Genomic DNA, 18,027 nt, shown 5'->3' with positions numbered 1-18,027 from the left:
AATTCAAATTCTTTAAAAGTTCTAAATCTTCAAATTCAAAGTCTTTATTTCAAAATTTACTAATATTCAACGAGTTTCAACTTCAACTTTATCTACAGTTCCAGTTCCAGTTCAAATTCGGTTCATCTAAAAATTATATTAAAAAAGTGAGTAATAACATTTAATTGCTGTCAAATTTTTTCCTTTCTAAAATCTTGACACACATATTCCTATTCCTGGAATGAATTGTACTACGTTAATCCTTGGATTGATCTTAGTATAAATTCATTCCAACCCTTTTTTTTATTATTAAAATAATGAGGCTCCGGATCTTAAAAGGGCACACGCGCGAACACACGGCAAATAATTTGGCCCCTGGAGATAAAATTTTGAAGTTGTTCAAAATGAATTTTAAATTATTGTTTCTTATACAGAATTTCAAGGCGAAACTTTTTTTCTAATAAAAATTTTTTATATAATTTCTCGTTTTCACGTAAATTGAAAAAAACGTGATTTTTTAAGTTAAGAAATTTTAATGAATTTTTGACTTCAACTCGTGACTACTTCGTTAAATATTAATATTTTTCCACAAAATTTACACACAATATTCTTCAAACTATTCCAAGAGTGAAACAATATTTGGAAATTTAAAAAAAAATTGTATGTCAAAGTAAATAATTATTTAAATAATTTTGTCGGAAAAATGATTCTCCTATTTTCAATTGAAAAAGTTGAGTGACGAATTTTCGTTTTCGGAAAACTTTCAGCGACAAAAATGTTCATTAATATGTTAGGAAGTTTTTTGGAAAATATCTTGCCATTTGATAATAAATTAAAGACAATAGAGCAATTTTAACATCGTCGCGCTCTGCTGTAAAATTGCGGCGTGGCGGCACACGTGTAGCATGGCCGCCATTACAAGACCAATGTATATATAGTTAGACATTGTTTACGTTTACAGCAGAGCGCGACGATGTTAAAATTGCTCTATTGTCTTTAATTTATTATCAAATAGCGAGATATTTTCCAAAAAACTTCTTAACATATTAATGAACATTTTTGTCGCTGAAAGTTTTCCGAAAACGAAAATTCGTCACTCAACTTTTTCAATTGAAAATAGGAGAATCATTTTTCCGACAAAATTATTTAAATAATTATTTACTTTGACATACAATTTTTTTTTAAATTTCCAAATATTGTTTCACTTTTGGAATAGTTTGAAGAATATTGTGTGTAAATTTCGTGGAAAAATATTAATATTTAACGAAGTAGTCACGAGTTGAAGTCAAAAATTCATTAAAATTTCTTAACTCAAAAAATCACGTTTTTTTCAATTTACGTGAAAACGAGAAATTATATAAAAAATTTTTATTAAAAAAAAAGTTTCGCCTTGAAATTCTGTACAAGAAACAATAATTTAAAATTCATTTTGAACAACTTCAAAATTTTATCTCCAGGGGCCAACTTATTTGCCGTGTGTTCGCGCGTGTGCCCTTTTAAGATCCGGAGCCTCAAATACAATTGACTCCTAAAAATATATTTACCCTTGATTCTGAGATCAAGTATTAAACTGTAGAACAATCTCAGTTCGTAAAAGATCTCATTCCTTTTTATTTAAATTCTACCATCCTTAATTTTCTTCCAATCAAATCAAAGAAAAAAACAACAAAAGTAATCCCAAGCTATTGGACGCAAGTCTAGGCTTAAAATAGTAAATCACAATTAAATTCAAATAAAATTTAACAATTTAATTAAATTTAAAATAAAGTATCATTACGAACCATAATTCATTATTTTTGGGACGTAACAATAGCACAAACAATATTCGTGAATTTCGAAAACAAGTGCATTATGCATCAAATAAGGTTAGAATGTAGGTAAGCATGATTCACAATATTACAACTTACTGATGGATTGCACTATAATCCTTTTATCATAAAACTATGTTAATGAAAAAAATTATTCAAACGTAAAAAAGATTTGGTGGCCCTGAAAAGGGCCGATTGTTTTGAATGATGACGATGATGAATATGAAAATTAACCGCCGAAACCGTAAAGGGTGCGGCCTTGACGTTTGAGAGCATAGACGACGTCCATGGCGGTGACAGTCTTCCTCTTGGCGTGTTCGGTGTAAGTGACGGCGTCACGGATCACGTTCTCAAGGAACACTTTCAAGACACCACGGGTCTCTTCGTAAATCAATCCTGAGATACGTTTCACTCCACCACGACGAGCCAAACGACGGATGGCGGGCTTGGTGATACCTTGGATGTTATCACGCAACACTTTACGATGGCGCTTTGCTCCTCCTTTTCCCAATCCCTTTCCTCCCTTTCCGCGACCAGTCATTTTGGCAGAGAATTAATTAAGTACGTTCGAACAGAACAGAGAACAAACTCGGAATGATGCTAAGCCGGCGAAAGTGCGCTGTTTTATTCCCTCTGGAGTTCCACTGCTCCCCTCCACGATCTGACCGACCAATCAGGATGTCAGTGTCCCCTTCCTCTTGACTAACTGGTGCAAGAGCTTCTGAAAGCTATAAATATGTGCGTTCATATCGCCGAAACCATTTTTCAGTCGTCCTTCGTACTTTGAAGTCGTAAGCAATGGCTCGTACCAAGCAAACCGCGCGCAAATCCACCGGTGGTAAAGCACCAAGGAAACAACTCGCCACCAAGGCCGCGAGAAAGAGCGCGCCTGCAACCGGTGGAGTGAAGAAGCCCCATCGCTACAGGCCCGGAACCGTCGCTCTCCGTGAAATCCGTCGTTACCAGAAGAGCACCGAGCTCCTCATCCGCAAACTGCCCTTCCAACGTTTAGTCCGTGAAATCGCTCAGGACTTTAAGACCGACCTGCGCTTCCAGAGCTCCGCCGTGATGGCCCTCCAGGAGGCCAGCGAGGCCTACCTCGTCGGTCTCTTCGAAGACACCAACTTGTGCGCCATCCACGCCAAGAGAGTCACCATCATGCCAAAAGACATCCAATTGGCCCGTCGTATCCGAGGAGAACGTGCTTAATTTTTTTCGACCACACAAAACAATCGGCCCTTTTCAGGGCCAACAAATTTTCTTACGTTGAAATATTTTTAATTCTTATACGAACATGCCTTACTATACTATAAACAACCTTTTTTAATATCAATTAAAAAACCTTTTAGTAGCGTTTAAAATGATACTGCATCTAGTTATTTTTCAATATTACATTCTTCAATTACTCATCGAAAGAATTTGTTGTTTTGACGAAATCTACAAGTGAATGTAACTAATAGTTCACTATTTTATTATTATTATTAGAATTTTATGAAAAGCACTGGAAAAAAACCACTGCCAAGTTGTATATTTTTTTTATAATTTTGGTGCTCATTTCATGAACACTTTACTTCCTCATGGAGATAAAAATAATAGAAATATATGAATAACTTTTTATAAATATAGTAAAAGTGATTAAATTTTGAGTCAATCAATGTATTTTTAAATACCCTACAAGATAGTTACAATAATTTAATAGTTAAACAAAAATTTTCAAACAAAAAAGTATTGAGAAAATGTCATTTTTCACAATTTTTGGTTTTTAAAATACCAATAATTTCGAAATTTATTATCGAAGTAGGTTCAAAAATAGGTCAATCGAAGCGTTTTTTAATGCTCTACAAGTTGATAACGAGAATTTTAAAGTTACTTCGACGTTTTCCAACAAAATTTTCAAAAAAGTCTTATTTTCTAAAATTTTGTATTTTTAAAAGTTAAATAACTCCGGTTAATATGGACGAAAAATGTTTAATTAGGGCTTAAAAGATGCGTCTAAAAAAACTCTACAAAATTATGGAAAAACATTTATAGGTGTCCTAACATTTTTTTAAAGTTATGGGCAAAAAACGTTTTTTTTCAAAATTAAAAATAAAAAAAAAATTTAGTTAAACTTTATTATTATATCAGAAAGTACTCTCACTTTATGTCCGCAGGTGAGATCTACAATTTAAAAAAGAATTCAACCCAAAAGCTCTTCATAATTTCGAGATATTTATGAAAATGTGATGATAACACACACACACACACACACGGAATGACATTTTTTAAAAATGTCATTTTTGAACTCCTGAGGTCAAAGAACATAAAGATATGTCAAAAAATCGAACTCGAAAAATTTTGGTATTACAATACTTCCTCTATGAGGAAGTAATATAAAAATAAATAATATTCTGTTTTTCTACAATAATTTATAAGTAACTATTTGTTATATTTTACAATGTTAAATTAATATTACTAATATAGATTGAACTTAAAAAAGTTTCAAATTGAAGTTTTATAGGAAAGTTGATTTGTACACGTTCTGAATAAATTAGCATTTTGAAACATTTTTATTCCTTTTTTGAAAATTACTTATACATATTTTCAAATCATTAGAAATTTTATGAAATTGTTTGTCTTGCAAACAAGTGATTTCCTCTTCGGCAGTCTAAAAACAATAATATATAAAAAATATAAAAATAATAAACGAGTTTACAAAATATAAATATAATATTATGAAATTACAATGAACACAAAATAAAGAGAGTTTTAAATTTCTTACCGACATAAATCAATGATATAGTTTACATCATCTTTTACAAATCGTCATAAAATTAAAAATAAAATTTGTCAATTTTTACGTAAAACCTATAAACGTTGGAAAACAATAGGAGTTGGAGTCAATAACAAAAATAAAAAAATAGTAAAGTGAAAATAATAATAATAAAATAAATAATAGATTTAAACTACTAATAACATGTCGAGTCATGAGTGACCCTGACAAAATTCAGTGAATTTTGCCAGACATGTGATATACCCGTTATATTTTTTATTATAGCTGAAATGTTGAAAAAGAGAGAAACAAAATAAATTCCTTCGTAAAAATGTTTGGTGGCCCTGAAAAGGGCCGATTGATATAGACGAGCTGTGAAAATGTCTTTGAATTAACATTATATCTACTGCTTTGCAACTTTCTTAACCGCAGTCTTCCTGGGCTTCGGAGAAGCTTTCTTGGCAGCTGCAGGTGCCTTGGATTTCTTGGGAGAAGCCTTCGTAACTTTGGGTTTGGCAGCGGTAGATTTGGCCTTTGGCGGTTTGGCCGCGACCTTTGCTGGCTTCTTCTTCTCGGCTACTGCTGGTTTCTTAGCCTTTGGTGCTTTCGGCTTAGCTTTTCCCTCAGACTTGGCGACGTTCAATTTGAAGGAGCCCGCAGCACCTGTTCCCTTGGTTTGAATCAGGGTCTTGTTGGCGACGGCCGCTTTCAGGTACTTCCTGATGAAAGTAGCTTGCCTCTCAACGTCGACTACGTACTTGCCGGCAATGAACTTCTTGATGGCTTGCAGAGACGAACCTCCCTTCTCGTTCAAATGAGTGATGGCTGCAACGACCATCTCTGATGCTGGCGGATGAGCGGCCTTCACACGAGGCTGTTTCGACTTTGCAGCTCCCTCGGAAGGTGCAACTGCAGGCGCAACAGTGGATTCTGCTTTCTCTGCCATTTTAAAATTGAATTTCTAGTTTATATTCAAAATTGAAGACTAACTTTAGGATGCACTCGATGCAACTAGTCAGGCTGTAATGAAAAAATTTCCAGGTTCGCGGCGATATAGTAAAACGCACGAACGGTGAAGAAAGGCCCACATTGCAAATGAACGTCGATTTCTCTGAACTTGGGCAAACTTGGAACTATATTTCAAATTTTTAACAGACAAATAATAATTTGTTTATAAACTTTTAAATCACTAAAATAATGGTTGATAACTGTAATAAGTTTCAGATGTATTTGATTAATTTTTTATGATTTATAGAATGTGGGTGAGTAAATAAACATATTTTTCAAAATTTTGAACATTACTATGTGACACTGTCATTAGTAAAGATTGATATAATTATACGCAGGGTTGCTACGATTTTCGTTCAATAAAATTCCATGACTTTTTCATGTTTTCCAGGGCTCGAGAAATATTTTGTATAGAAAAATTTTAATTTTTTACTTGTTTTATTTCTTTATTTCAATTTATGTACTTATGTACTTTATTCTAATTAGTGATTTGATGATGTTGGCGAACCAGTCCATTGAAATGTAAAAAAAGCAATGAAATATTGTATTTCATTTATTTCTTTTTTCCAGAATCGAATAGAAATTATTATTAAAATACTAAGTAAATAAAAATTTCTATGAAAACAGTGAAGTGATACTTTTTTATGTAAAACGAAATTGTAAATTTAATAAAAACACACACAGAAAATGTATACTTGTCTCACAGCCAAATATAAATTTATTTGTTCCGAATAAAATGTCCACACATTAAAACAATGACAATTTCATCAAGAAATTCAAACCTTTTTTACTTTTTAATACCGTAAACTGGGGATGTTAGGAACAGATTTCAAATTTAAAGTTTTGCAACTTTTTTGTGTATTGAAATATTGCCTTAATTTTTTCTTTCTTTTCTTGATCTTGGCGAGCACATTGAAGGGTTAAATAATTGTCTTGATCAAAGCTGGAATTTTAAGAAAAAACGACGCATTTTTTCGAAATTACAAAATAGGGCTATTGGGAACAAGGCGGTAAAAACCATTAAAAAAAGTATATTTAAAGTTAAAGAAGTTATTTTTTATTGCTCAAAAGTAAACACATAATATAAAACAAATGTAAAAACAAAACTAGAAGAGCGAATGTGTGTTTTAAACGTTGCTGGTATCATCAGTTGAGGTCGATGATGGAATCACTAGTCGTTACAATTTCGAACTATCTTTGAACACTAGAAACCAAATAAGGTGATAAAAAACAAAATAAATTACGAAAAACTTACATTTTGACAACACACTTTAACAATTCGGACGAAATAATTGTGTTCCTTAGGGGCCGTACACATAATACGTCACGCGGCTAGGGGGTGGGAGGGGGTCTGAGAATTGCGACTAAGTGTGACATAGGGGAGGGGGGGGGAACTCATGTGTTACGTCACAATCTTTTAAATTCAAAGATTATAAGAAATTAAATGTGACAATGTCACTTTTTCTAAATAAAACAAGTTAAAAATGCTTTAAACTATTTAATATCTATTATGTACCTATATTTAACAAATATTGGTTTATTATTTATAATATAATATGATAAATAATATATTCTCTTAATTTGAATCAGTTAAAAATCTTGGTTTTAACTGACAATCAGCAGTGACTGACTTTTTGCTTCTGAATCTGTTAAAAATATAACTGAAAAATTGTCCAAAAAACACCGAAACTTTTCTAAATATGTATATATTAAAGATTTACTTGCATACACTACCGTCGGGAATTATCGGTACGGCTGCACGCGCAGGGCCCAAAACATACCAATCTTTAAATCACGATTTCTTTGTAAATACAAATGTCAGAAAATTAACAAATATACAATTCGAAAGATTATTAAATTCTACGATTAATGATATGCAACTGAAAATTTTAATAATTTATACAAAGCTTGCAGCAATCTACAAATTTGACAAAAAAAATTTCAAAATAAAATTTTTTTAGAAATTATTTCAACCCTTGCACATTTTTTAAAAATTGTAGGAAAATTTTAAAACTTATATAGGTGTAATCATTTAAGTTTCATCTTTAATTTAAGACCAAAAGAGTTAAAAAATCTTATTCGGTTCGTGAGATATCATTATATACGTCCGAGCATGTTTTTTGACAAATGCACACTGCAAAAATAGGTGTCTTTTTTGATATCTTAAAATAAGATGTAAGATGGAAAAATGGTATCTTACATCTTAAAATAAGATGTTTTCTAAAGCATCCCTAGTAGAAAAATTTGGTGGCGCTAGTAAGGTGCCACTCTCGCACGCCATTGCGCTGTATAGTGGCGCTGACAGCATTTGAAACACTTTTGTAGTCTAGCGCCTTTCTCGCATTCTGCTCGCAGTGCTAGAATGCGAACATAACAGAATGTACATAACCTCACCTGCCAAAAATTTATTTCGCGAATTAAACAATTATTCTTATATGTCATTTCATTTGATGACTTTAAATAAAAGTATATATAAAAAATATTTACAAATTATCTGTTTACAATGGAAATTATACATATTTAAAGAATTAATTACACGTTTCGTTTTAATAAATGTAATCACACTTCTTAAACTTGTGGAATTATATATACATATTAGTTTATGAAAATTATCTCCAAAAGTCTAAATTATTATTAAAAAATCACTTATAATTTAATTGCAAAAGTTATGTTCTTATTTAAAACCAATAAAACTGTTCTGACAGGTCAATTAAAAATAAAGAAAACATAAATCCAGTTCGAGGTTATGTTTTCTAATTTGAATTTAGAGAAATTAATATGTTTAATTCATCAAAAGTATTTATTGTTATTCTTGGTGATAAATTGTTAGATTAATTACTTAAAATATTTTTTAAAATCTCCTTAACAAAAAAACAAACACCGTTGATATTTTATGCAACAGCGATATTTGTGGTTATGTTGCATTCTAGCAGAAAGTGCTCGCGCCATGCAAGGCGCTAGAAGACTTCGGCGAGATAAACTGCCATACAAATTCCAGTGGTGGCGCTAGCATATATCTAGGCTTCCATTAAATTTTTCTACCTGGGATCTTACTGATATTTAAGATGCTTTATATGTTTTAGCAGTGATGAAGATATTTCTTCCATCTTAGAAAAGTAAGATACTTTTGTAAGTTCTTTAAAGTATCTTAAATTAAGATGTTTCTGTTGCAATAAGATGTTTAGCGATAAGTTACTTGAGAATCGTAAGATGCGCCATAAGTGTAAGTTATTAAAAACTAAGATACATATAGTGTTTTCCATAAGAGCCCATAGTTAACCTTAAAACTTTTTGCCCCAAAAATACCATAGAAAATGTGTACGAAGATACTTTTAACATCTTAAATTAAGATGTTTCAAGTAACTAAAAAGTGTCTACCAAAACATCTTAGAAATGACTACCAAAACATCTTAAATTAAGATACTTCTTTTTGCAGTGCATTGAATTAGTCGATTTTGAACGTTTTTTGGCTGAAAATGCTCGGCCGTTTATAATGATATCTCTCGAACCGAATAAGATTTTTAAAATCTTTTGGCACTAAATTAAAGATGAGATTTCAATGATTACACCTATATAAGTTTCAAATTTTTCCTACAATTTTTAAAAAATGTGCAGGGGTTGAAATAATTTCCAAAAAAATTTTATTTTAAAAATTTTTTTGTCAAATTTGTAGATTGCTGCAAGCTTTGTATAAATTATTAAAATTTTCAGTTACATATCATTAATTGTAAAATTTAATAATCTTTCGAATGGTATATTTGTTAATTTTCTGACATTTGTATTTACAAAGAAATCGTGATTTGAAGATTGTTATGTTTTTGGACCCTGCGCGTGCAGCCGTACCGATAATTCCCGACGGTAGTGTACTTCGAAAAATTTACTTGCAAAGTTTAGTTAAAATTGTGTAAAGATTTAAATTTCTCACTCCAATAAATATTTATCGTCAAATTTTCTTAAAAATATAGCTTGAAACTTTCCTGAACATTTGAATTACATTTTCGACTATAATTTCGTGAAAATTTTTAGGAAAGTTTCGCGCTAAACATTTATTGAAGTAGGATATTTAAATCTTTACACAATTTTCACTAAACTTTGCATTTAAATATTTCGAAGCTTGCGAGTAAATCTTTAATAAATTTTTAGGAAAGTTTCGGTGCTATGTAGGTAGTTAAACGTGACTAAATGAATCAATAAAAAAAATTGTATTGAAACATCAGTTATTTTTAACAAATTGTCAGAAAATAGTATATTGTGCAACAAGTACAGAAAGAAGCTGTTTTCAAAGTCGGAAAATCTTCTTTCGTACGTGTTGCACACAGTACTTTGTGCAACACCTTTTGGTTTTGATAAAAAAAAAGCTGTTTGGAAACGCTAGTTGACGCCAACATACCTACTGTTTAGCAGGGTTTGGAACGTATGTTACCGCACGTAATATACGTGGTTTTCTACGCGTATATTACTGTAAAAAACAGGTATTCTACAAATAGAAAACAAATACCTATGTATATCACCAAAAAAACCTAAAAGTTTAAGAACTTTGCGGCACTAGTGCAGCAAAGTACTGTTTTGCGCCTACTTTACAGGCATGCAAAGTATTACTTTCCTTACAGGTGTTGCACAAAAAAAAATATTTTTAACTGATTCAATAATTTAGAGTGTAGGATATAAAATATAATGTCAAATGTATAAAATTTACATTGAAATTGGCCCTCGAATTTAAGCCTCACTATCACTTCGGGCGGATAACCTTTAAGGTAACTGTCCCTGATCGTGACGGCACAAGCAATGTAGAGGAGGGAGAAGAGCAAACATAATTCACTGTTTGCAAACTCTCCGCTATTCAGATTAACTTGCATCATAGCAAAGGCGCCTCATCAGTACTGACGAGGAGCATGGCTAAGTTGCACACAGGCATCTCACTAATCCAAGAACCATGGTTAGTAAGAGGTGTCATTAGGGGGCTTGGTGGGGCTGGTCTAGTTTGTTACAGGGACTGCAGAGCTGCCAAACCCAGAGCGTGCATTCTTACTAAGGGTGTCAACGCAACTCCACTATTGGATCTGTGTTCAGGGGACCTAATGGTGGTGGCAACTAACCTGGAGGGTATAGGTAAGACGGTCGTAGGATCGGCATATTTTCCATATGATAATAAAAATAATCCGCCAATTGAAGTTCGTAGGTTGGTGGACTACTGTATGGAAAAGGGACTTCCTCTGCTGCTGGGCTGCGATGCAAACTCACAACATACGGTGTGGGGGAGCTCAAAGGACAACCAGAGAGGACAGGAGCTACTGGAATATCTAATCGGAACGAATCTAGATATTCTCAACACGGGTTCGACCCCGACTTTTAGCAATGCGATTAGGCAGGAAGTGATTGATATCACTCTCTGCTCCAAAAGCATTGGAAATAAAGTAAGAAGATGGAAAGTTTCTAATGAACCTTCTCTTTCTGATCATTCACAGATAGTCTTCGAGGTGGAGTCTGCGGTCCGATCCGAAACTAAGTGGATTCGTAATCCCAGAAGGACGGATTGGGCTAGTTATATCTCAGAACTTCGAAGGACACTTTCTGGTTTACCGGGTAAGATAAGAGATTATCAGACCCTGGATGAGGCGGCCAATGATTTTACAAAGGCTATTAAGGCAGCTTATGAAAGTAGCTGCAAACCGACAAAAGTATTCTCGGGAAAAGAGGTGTGCTGGTGGAACGAGAGATTAGAACATCTCAGGAGAGAAACCAGGAGACTCTTTAAGCGTGCCAAGAAAAGGCGCACGACTAATGGTTGGTCTGATTTTACGAAAATGAGAGACGACTATAGGTATGAACTAAGGAAAGCAAAACAAGACAGTTGGAATGCTTTCTGCTCTAGCATCGAAAAAGGGAAAGAGGCGGCCAGATTGGATAAGCTGCTCGCTAAGAACCCTGATGCAATTCTGGGCACTTTAATGTTGCCGGACGGGACTTTCTCTGAGTCGGACGATGGAACCTTGGCTTGCCTGGTCCAGGAACACTTCCCGGGCTTTTCGAGGTCTGGGGAGGGCGGATCCGATCCTGAGCCGCCAACAAACCTTCCGCAGGCTGATTACCGGTCTCGGAGGCAGTTGGCTAACAGGATTGTGACTGCCGAGAGGATCAGATGGGCCACGGAATCTTTCAGCCCTTACAAGTCTCCGGGTCCTGATGGCGTCTACCCTGTCCTCTTGCAAAGAGCGATAGATGAGGCTGTTGGACCATTGGTAAGACTTGCTAGGGCGAGTCTGACTCTGGGATATGTCCCAGTAGCGTGGAGGGGTACAAAAGTTGTATTCATACCTAAAGCGGGCAAGAACGGTTATACCTCACCGAAGGATTTCCGTCCTATTAGCCTTACATCCTTTATCCTAAAATTAGTTGAAAGGTTGGTGGATAGATATATTCGCAGTGAGATTTTGGAGCGGTTCCCGCTACAAAAGGATCAATATGCGTATAGAGCGGGATGCTCTACGGAAACAGCTCTGGCCAGAGCAGTAGACCTAATTGATGGGCAACTGCAGAATCAGGGCTTTGCTGTGGGTGTTTTTATGGACATAGAAGGAGCTTTTAGTCAGGCCTCTCCGGAATCCATAAAAAGAGCTATGACAGCTTTTAATATTCCTACAGGAGTGGTTGATTGGACCTGTCATATGTTAAAAAACAGGAACCTCTTATCAACTAAAGGAGACTCAGTCCTGAAAGGGACAGTCAACTCTGGATGCCCCCAAGGAGGTGTTCTTTCACCCTTGCTCTGGTCCTTGGTAGTGGATGAACTACTGAGAATTCTGACCGAAGCAGGATACCATGTAATTGGTTATGCGGATGACATTTTGTTAATCGTTCGCGGTCCCCACCTTGAAGTTATACTCGAAGTGGCCCAAAAAGCGTTAAACCTGGTAGATAAATGGTGTGAGAAGGTGGGTTTATCTGTAAATCCGGGGAAAACGGAAGCGGTTATCTTTACCAGACGGTACAAGTGGAAAGCCTCGTGCTCACTTACGCTGTCCGGAAAAGAGATCAAATACACAGAGCAGGCAAAATATCTAGGAGTAATCCTGGATAGCAAACTGCTCTGGAAAAAGCATTTAGAGGAAAAATGTAAGAAACTTACAGCTGCTCTTTGGCAATGTAGAAGGGCCATTGGTGGTAGCTGGGGTCTCAAACCGGATACACTATTGTGGATCTATGAAGCAATTCTGCTCCCTAGGCTGACCTATGCTTGTGTGGTCTGGTGGGGTATAGTTGAGCTAAAAACAGCACAAACAGAATTGGAAAGGGTAAGGGGGATGGTACTTAGAGGTATAACGGGGGCGGTGCGTACAACTCCTACTGCTGCCCTTGGTGCCCTCTTGGGGCTAGAACCCTTACACCTTACAATTAAGGCTATGTCCAAGTTGTGAAATGTAAACAAACCAAAAGGTTACTATACCAGCACTAAAATCGCAATTTTTCGACAGCCAATTCTCCCACAAAAAATAACAATTTTACACTTTTTCTACAAAAATGGAAAATTAGAGTTTCAAAATGTCCAAAAATATCATTTTTGGCTATGAGCAATAAAAAGCAATTAGTAAAATAACTAAATAAAATGACCTGTAAAATGGCATTTTTGACACGTCGCGAAAAATAAACTGTTTGAGTATATCAACCGCACGGATGATGAAGAAGTCTTATGTCAGCGATTGGACCTTCAACATGTGGAAAGGGAAATTTTTCCCTTTCCTCCTTGAAATTACAAGAGAAAGGGTAAAAACTTCTTCATCGTCCGTGCGGTTGATATAGTCAAACAGTTTAATTTTTCGCGACGTGAACTCTGTTGCTCGCTGCGCGTGCGCAGACCGTACCAAGGTCGCAATGACATGACCATGCAAAAAGGCACATTTTTTTTTTGACTGAATCTCAGTGGTTTTCTCATTTTTTCAGTTATTCAAAGTTTAGTTACCAAATTCGATACTTTAGTTCGCCATTTCCATAAAGAAAATGTGAATTTATATTTATTTACGCAAATGGGAACCGCGAAAAAATGCTTCACTATTCGGTCTATAATAGGGCATTTTTTCGCTGTTCGCATTTGCGTAAATAAATATAAATTCACATTTTCTTTATGGAAATGGCGAACTAAAGTATCGAATTTGGTAACTACACCTTGCATAGCTGAAAAAAATAAGAAAATAACTAAGTTTCAGTAGAAAACAAAATGTGCCTTTTGCATGGTGATGTCAATGCATTCTTAGTTTTGGTTTTGAATGATACTCAGTGGTTTTCTCATTTTTTCAGCTATGCAAGGTGTAGTTACCAAATTCGATACTTTAGTTCGCCATTTCCATAAAGAAAATGTGAATTTATATTTATTTACGCAAATGGGAACCGCGAAAAAATGCTTCATTATAGACCGAATAGTGAAGCATTTTTTCGCCGTTCCCATTTCCGTAAATAAATATAAATTCATATTTTCTTTATTGAAATGGTGAACTAAAGTAACGAATTTGGTTACTAAACTTTGAATAACTGAAAAAATGAGAAAACCACTGAGATTCAGTCAAAAAAAAAATGTGCCTTTTTGCATGGTGATGTCATTGCGACCTTGGTACGGTCTGCGCACGCGCAGCGAGCAACAGAGTTCACGTCGCGAAAAATTAAACTGTTTGACTATATCAACCGCACGGACGATGAAGAAGTTTTTACCCTTTCTCTTGTAATTTCAAGGAGGAAAGGGAAAAATTTACCCTTCCACATGTTGAAGGTCCAATCGCTGACATAGAACTTCTTCATCATCCGTGCGGTTGATATACTCAAACAGTTTATTTTTCGCGATGCGTCAAAAATGCCATTTTACAGGTCATTATAATTAGTTATTTTACTAATTGCTTTTTATTGCTTATATTCAAAAATGATTTTTTTGGAAACTTTGATACTCTAATTTTTCATTTTCCTAAAGAAAGTGTAAAAATGTTATTTTTTGTGGGAGAATTGGCTGTCGCAAAATTGCGTTTTTAGTGCTGGTGTAGTAACCTTTTGGTTTGTTTACATTTCACAACTTGGACATAGCCTTAAAGCAGCGGCGGTTAAGGCTGCCCTGCGGTTAAGTGGTCCTGTGGGCTGCAGGGAGGTGGGCAGATGGCGTCTCCCAAAGAAATTGGTGAGAATCCCCCTTCTAAGTATGATTAGGGACAGAACTGTCCCTTTGTATCTCTTCGACAAAAAGTATAGGATTAATATACCTAGTAGAGAAGATTGGATAAATGGACTGACAAGTATTCCAGCTGACGGTGAAGTCTGGTACACAGATGGATCAGAAGGCGGGAATGGAGTCGGTGCAGGAATCTATCATGTAACCTCCCAAGTGGGACACTCCTTTAAGTTAGGGACCACTGTTACTGTGTTACAAGCCGAAATTGTGGCAATATTTTATGGTGCTGTTGAAGCCTTGAAAAATTGTCACAACAAAGATATTTTTATCCTTTCGGATAGCAAGGCGGCCATTTTCTCCTTGAAACGATACGTATCAACATCACGGCTGGTCGGTGATTGTCATGAAGCACTTAACAAACTAGCTGAAACGAACCGCGTTACCCTCCTGTGGATCCCTGGTCACAGTGGATTCGCGGGAAACGATAGGGCGGATGAGCTAGCCAAAGAAGGGGCTAGAAAACAACTTATTGGACCTGAACCTCCCATTGGTGTTTCCAACAAATGCTTGACACTGGAAATTAAACAGTGGATAGCTGCGGAACACCAAAGGGAATGGCAGGTAACTAAGGGCTGTAGACAAGCCAAGGTACTCATGGGAAGTAGTATTAACCCTATGAGGAAAGCGGAATTCTGCAAATTAAATAGAAAAGAGGCAAAGATCATAACGGGGCTATTAACTGGCCATGGTGATCTGCGCTATCATAGGCACAAAATGGAGATCCTAGACGACCCGAAGTGCCGTAGGTGTGGAGAGGAATATGAAACCCCGATACACATCTTGTGTCACTGCCCTGCACTTGTGAAGGAGCGGGAACACATTACGGGCTACTTCTTTCTGGGGGAGACCGTTATTGCTACCAGAAACCTGGCCGAAGTCCTCCTGTTGTGGAAAGGACTTCGGTTATAGGGGTGGCTATGGGGAACGTAAAGGGATTACCCAAGCGTTAGTGGCGTTGACCTGCAAGGTCCTAGGTCCACAACCCTCTTCTTAATAATAATAATAATACATTAAAATTTACGTGTGTGACGTGACGTTGTAGGGGGAGGGGGAGGGAGGGGGGTTCAAGGTTTGTGACGAAGTGTGATATAGGGGAGGGAGGGAGGGGTTAAAAATGGTCAAAAATTGCGTGACGTATTATGTGTATGACCCCTTATATGTATATACCCGCCGTTTGTGAATTTTGGTTTTTGTTTCTAAAATCTTACTGTAAATAAAAAATAAACATATTTATTACTTAGTGAACTCAATAAAGTTTCCCATAAGAAAACCCATTAATAAAAAACAATCATTAGCTGGAATTTAAACCATGTCCTCTATTCATGTATTATTACTCCAAAAAAATTGTGCTTTTGTCTAATTACCCCAGATGTGATAAAAGCAGGGTATAAAACTAAATATATATATTAAAATGTTTATTCCTTTCTAAAAAAAGACATGAGCTAAAAGAATCGAATGCACTCGAAAATGTAAATCGAAGGGTGTTTACGACATTCGCTCTCTGAGCGCTCTGAAATTACGAAACGTGATTGGTTGGAAAAGGGGAATTGTGAATCGGGTTAAGGGAATTGTGGATTTTGATTAGCTACAACTCTAACTTGACAGTTTCGTGCTCTACTTTCACGCTCCGTTTATCTCCGTGGGGCGAAAAAGCAGAGCAGGAAACTGTCAAGTTAGAGTTGTTACATTTGTGTAGTTAGAAAAAAAGTAGTTAAAACTACCATATTCAGCAGCATTTTAACTACACTTCCTCAGTTAGTGGAACCAAAATGAAGTAGTTGGTTTTATGTAGTTGAAATAACTACTTTACGTAGTTGAAATAACTAACAGATGCTTGTAAATGACTCAACTATAGTGTAGTAGTAAAAACTATTGTTAAAAATAGTTAATTTTAGAGGCGCATGAAAAGTCTCCAATTTTTATTTTCCGAATCTTTATTTTATCGAAATTCTTTTTATCTAATAAGAATTAATTATAATTTCTTTTAATCGAAAGAATAATTGTCAAAAACATTATATTTTTTTGAATGACTAATCAGCAGAATGTTTAATATTGCGAAAGAAAATTTTTTATAATCTTCAAATAACTGAATTATCATTTCTAAAAATTATTATTTTTTATATTTCTTATTTACACTATTTTTTTTTATTTTCGAAATGTCAATTTTGATAAATATTATTTTATAGATTTGATAATAATTATAATAATTATATTCCCGAATTATTATTCAATATAATTCAAATATTACCGAATTACCAATTCTTAAAAAATTTATTGTTCCTAATATCTTTTTTTTATAATGTGTAAATGTTCTAAATTCTAAAGTCTCTAAATTTTATTTTATCGAAATATCATGTGTTATAAAACTTTTTTCTTATAAAAGTTTTTCAAAATAATTTTAACTTTTTTGAATTAACATTACTCATAATTTTCTTTACTCCTAATCATTCTTCTTTATAATATTACTTTATTTTCTAACTTGTATTTCTTCTAACTATAACTTTACTGAATTGTCACTCTCATAATTATTATATCGAAATAGTATTTTTCAAAATTTTTGTAATATCTAATAACTTTTTATATAAATTTTTTTATTGTACAATAACCAATTTTTATAATTTTATTTTATTCAAATAATTATTTCGTATAACTTTTTTCTTACCGAAATTATATTTTAAATAATTTTTTTTAATCGATTTTTTATTTTTCCTAATATTCATTTTTCCAAATAATTCTTTTTCATTTCTTTTATATTTCCTAATTCGTATTTTACATAACATACATTTTTTTCTAAGATTTAAATTCTCTAATTTATTATTTTCCTAACCTATAAATGTCATAATAAGAATTGCACCGAATAGTTATTTCACCTACAAAATATACGGTTTCGACGTTTCCCATCTCTGAAGAATATGGCGCCAAATTTGAAAAAAGTTTATTATTTTATTATTTAAAAATTATTAATTATTACAAATATTGTTTATTATTATTATTAGGAACAATAAATTTTTTAAGAATTGATAATTCGGTAATATTTGAATTATATTGAATAATAATTCGAGAATATAATTATTATAATTATTAAGAAATCTATAAAATAATATTTATCAAAATTGACATTTCGAAAATAAAAATATTAGTGTAAATAAAAAATATAAAAAATAATAATTTTTAGAAATGATAATTCAGTTATTTGAAGATTATAAAAAAATAAATAATTTCATTTTACTACTTGAAATAGTTAATTTAACTATTTTTTACAGTTGTTACAACTA

General features: G+C 34.0%; 3 protein-coding genes across 3 annotated transcripts in view; 1 reads left to right on the top strand and 2 right to left on the bottom strand.

The window, feature by feature from the left end:
* Positions 1–1,965: 1,965 nt before the first annotated feature.
* The window catches only part of LOC122502212, a 33,302-nt gene continuing 17,240 nt past the window's right edge, over positions 1,966–18,027 (bottom strand). Inside the window, exon 3 of the mRNA XM_043612150.1 lies at positions 1,966–2,329. Within this exon, the coding sequence (XP_043468085.1) occupies positions 2,017–2,329 (313 nt within the window). The 3' untranslated portion in view covers positions 1,966–2,016. The remainder of the gene's footprint in view (positions 2,330–18,027) is intronic.
* LOC122502211 (histone H3-like) overlaps positions 2,535–18,027 on the top strand; it is a 36,325-nt gene continuing 20,832 nt past the window's right edge. The window contains exon 1 of the mRNA XM_043612149.1: positions 2,535–2,914. Coding sequence (XP_043468084.1) covers positions 2,586–2,914 — 329 coding nt within the window. The 5' untranslated portion in view covers positions 2,535–2,585. The remainder of the gene's footprint in view (positions 2,915–18,027) is intronic.
* LOC122502196 (histone H1A, sperm-like) lies at positions 4,898–5,565 on the bottom strand. The gene has a single exon (XM_043612133.1). The coding sequence runs from the start codon at positions 5,483–5,485 to the stop codon at positions 4,943–4,945; it is 543 nt and encodes a 180-aa protein (XP_043468068.1). The 5' UTR covers positions 5,486–5,565; the 3' UTR covers positions 4,898–4,942.

The sequence above is a fragment of the Leptopilina heterotoma genome, unplaced genomic scaffold, assembly GCF_015476425.1.
Source record: "Leptopilina heterotoma isolate Lh14 unplaced genomic scaffold, ASM1547642v1 Lhet_222, whole genome shotgun sequence".
Classification (NCBI taxonomy): domain Eukaryota; kingdom Metazoa; phylum Arthropoda; class Insecta; order Hymenoptera; family Figitidae; genus Leptopilina; species Leptopilina heterotoma.
This window is presented reverse-complemented; position numbering and strand designations above follow the sequence as displayed.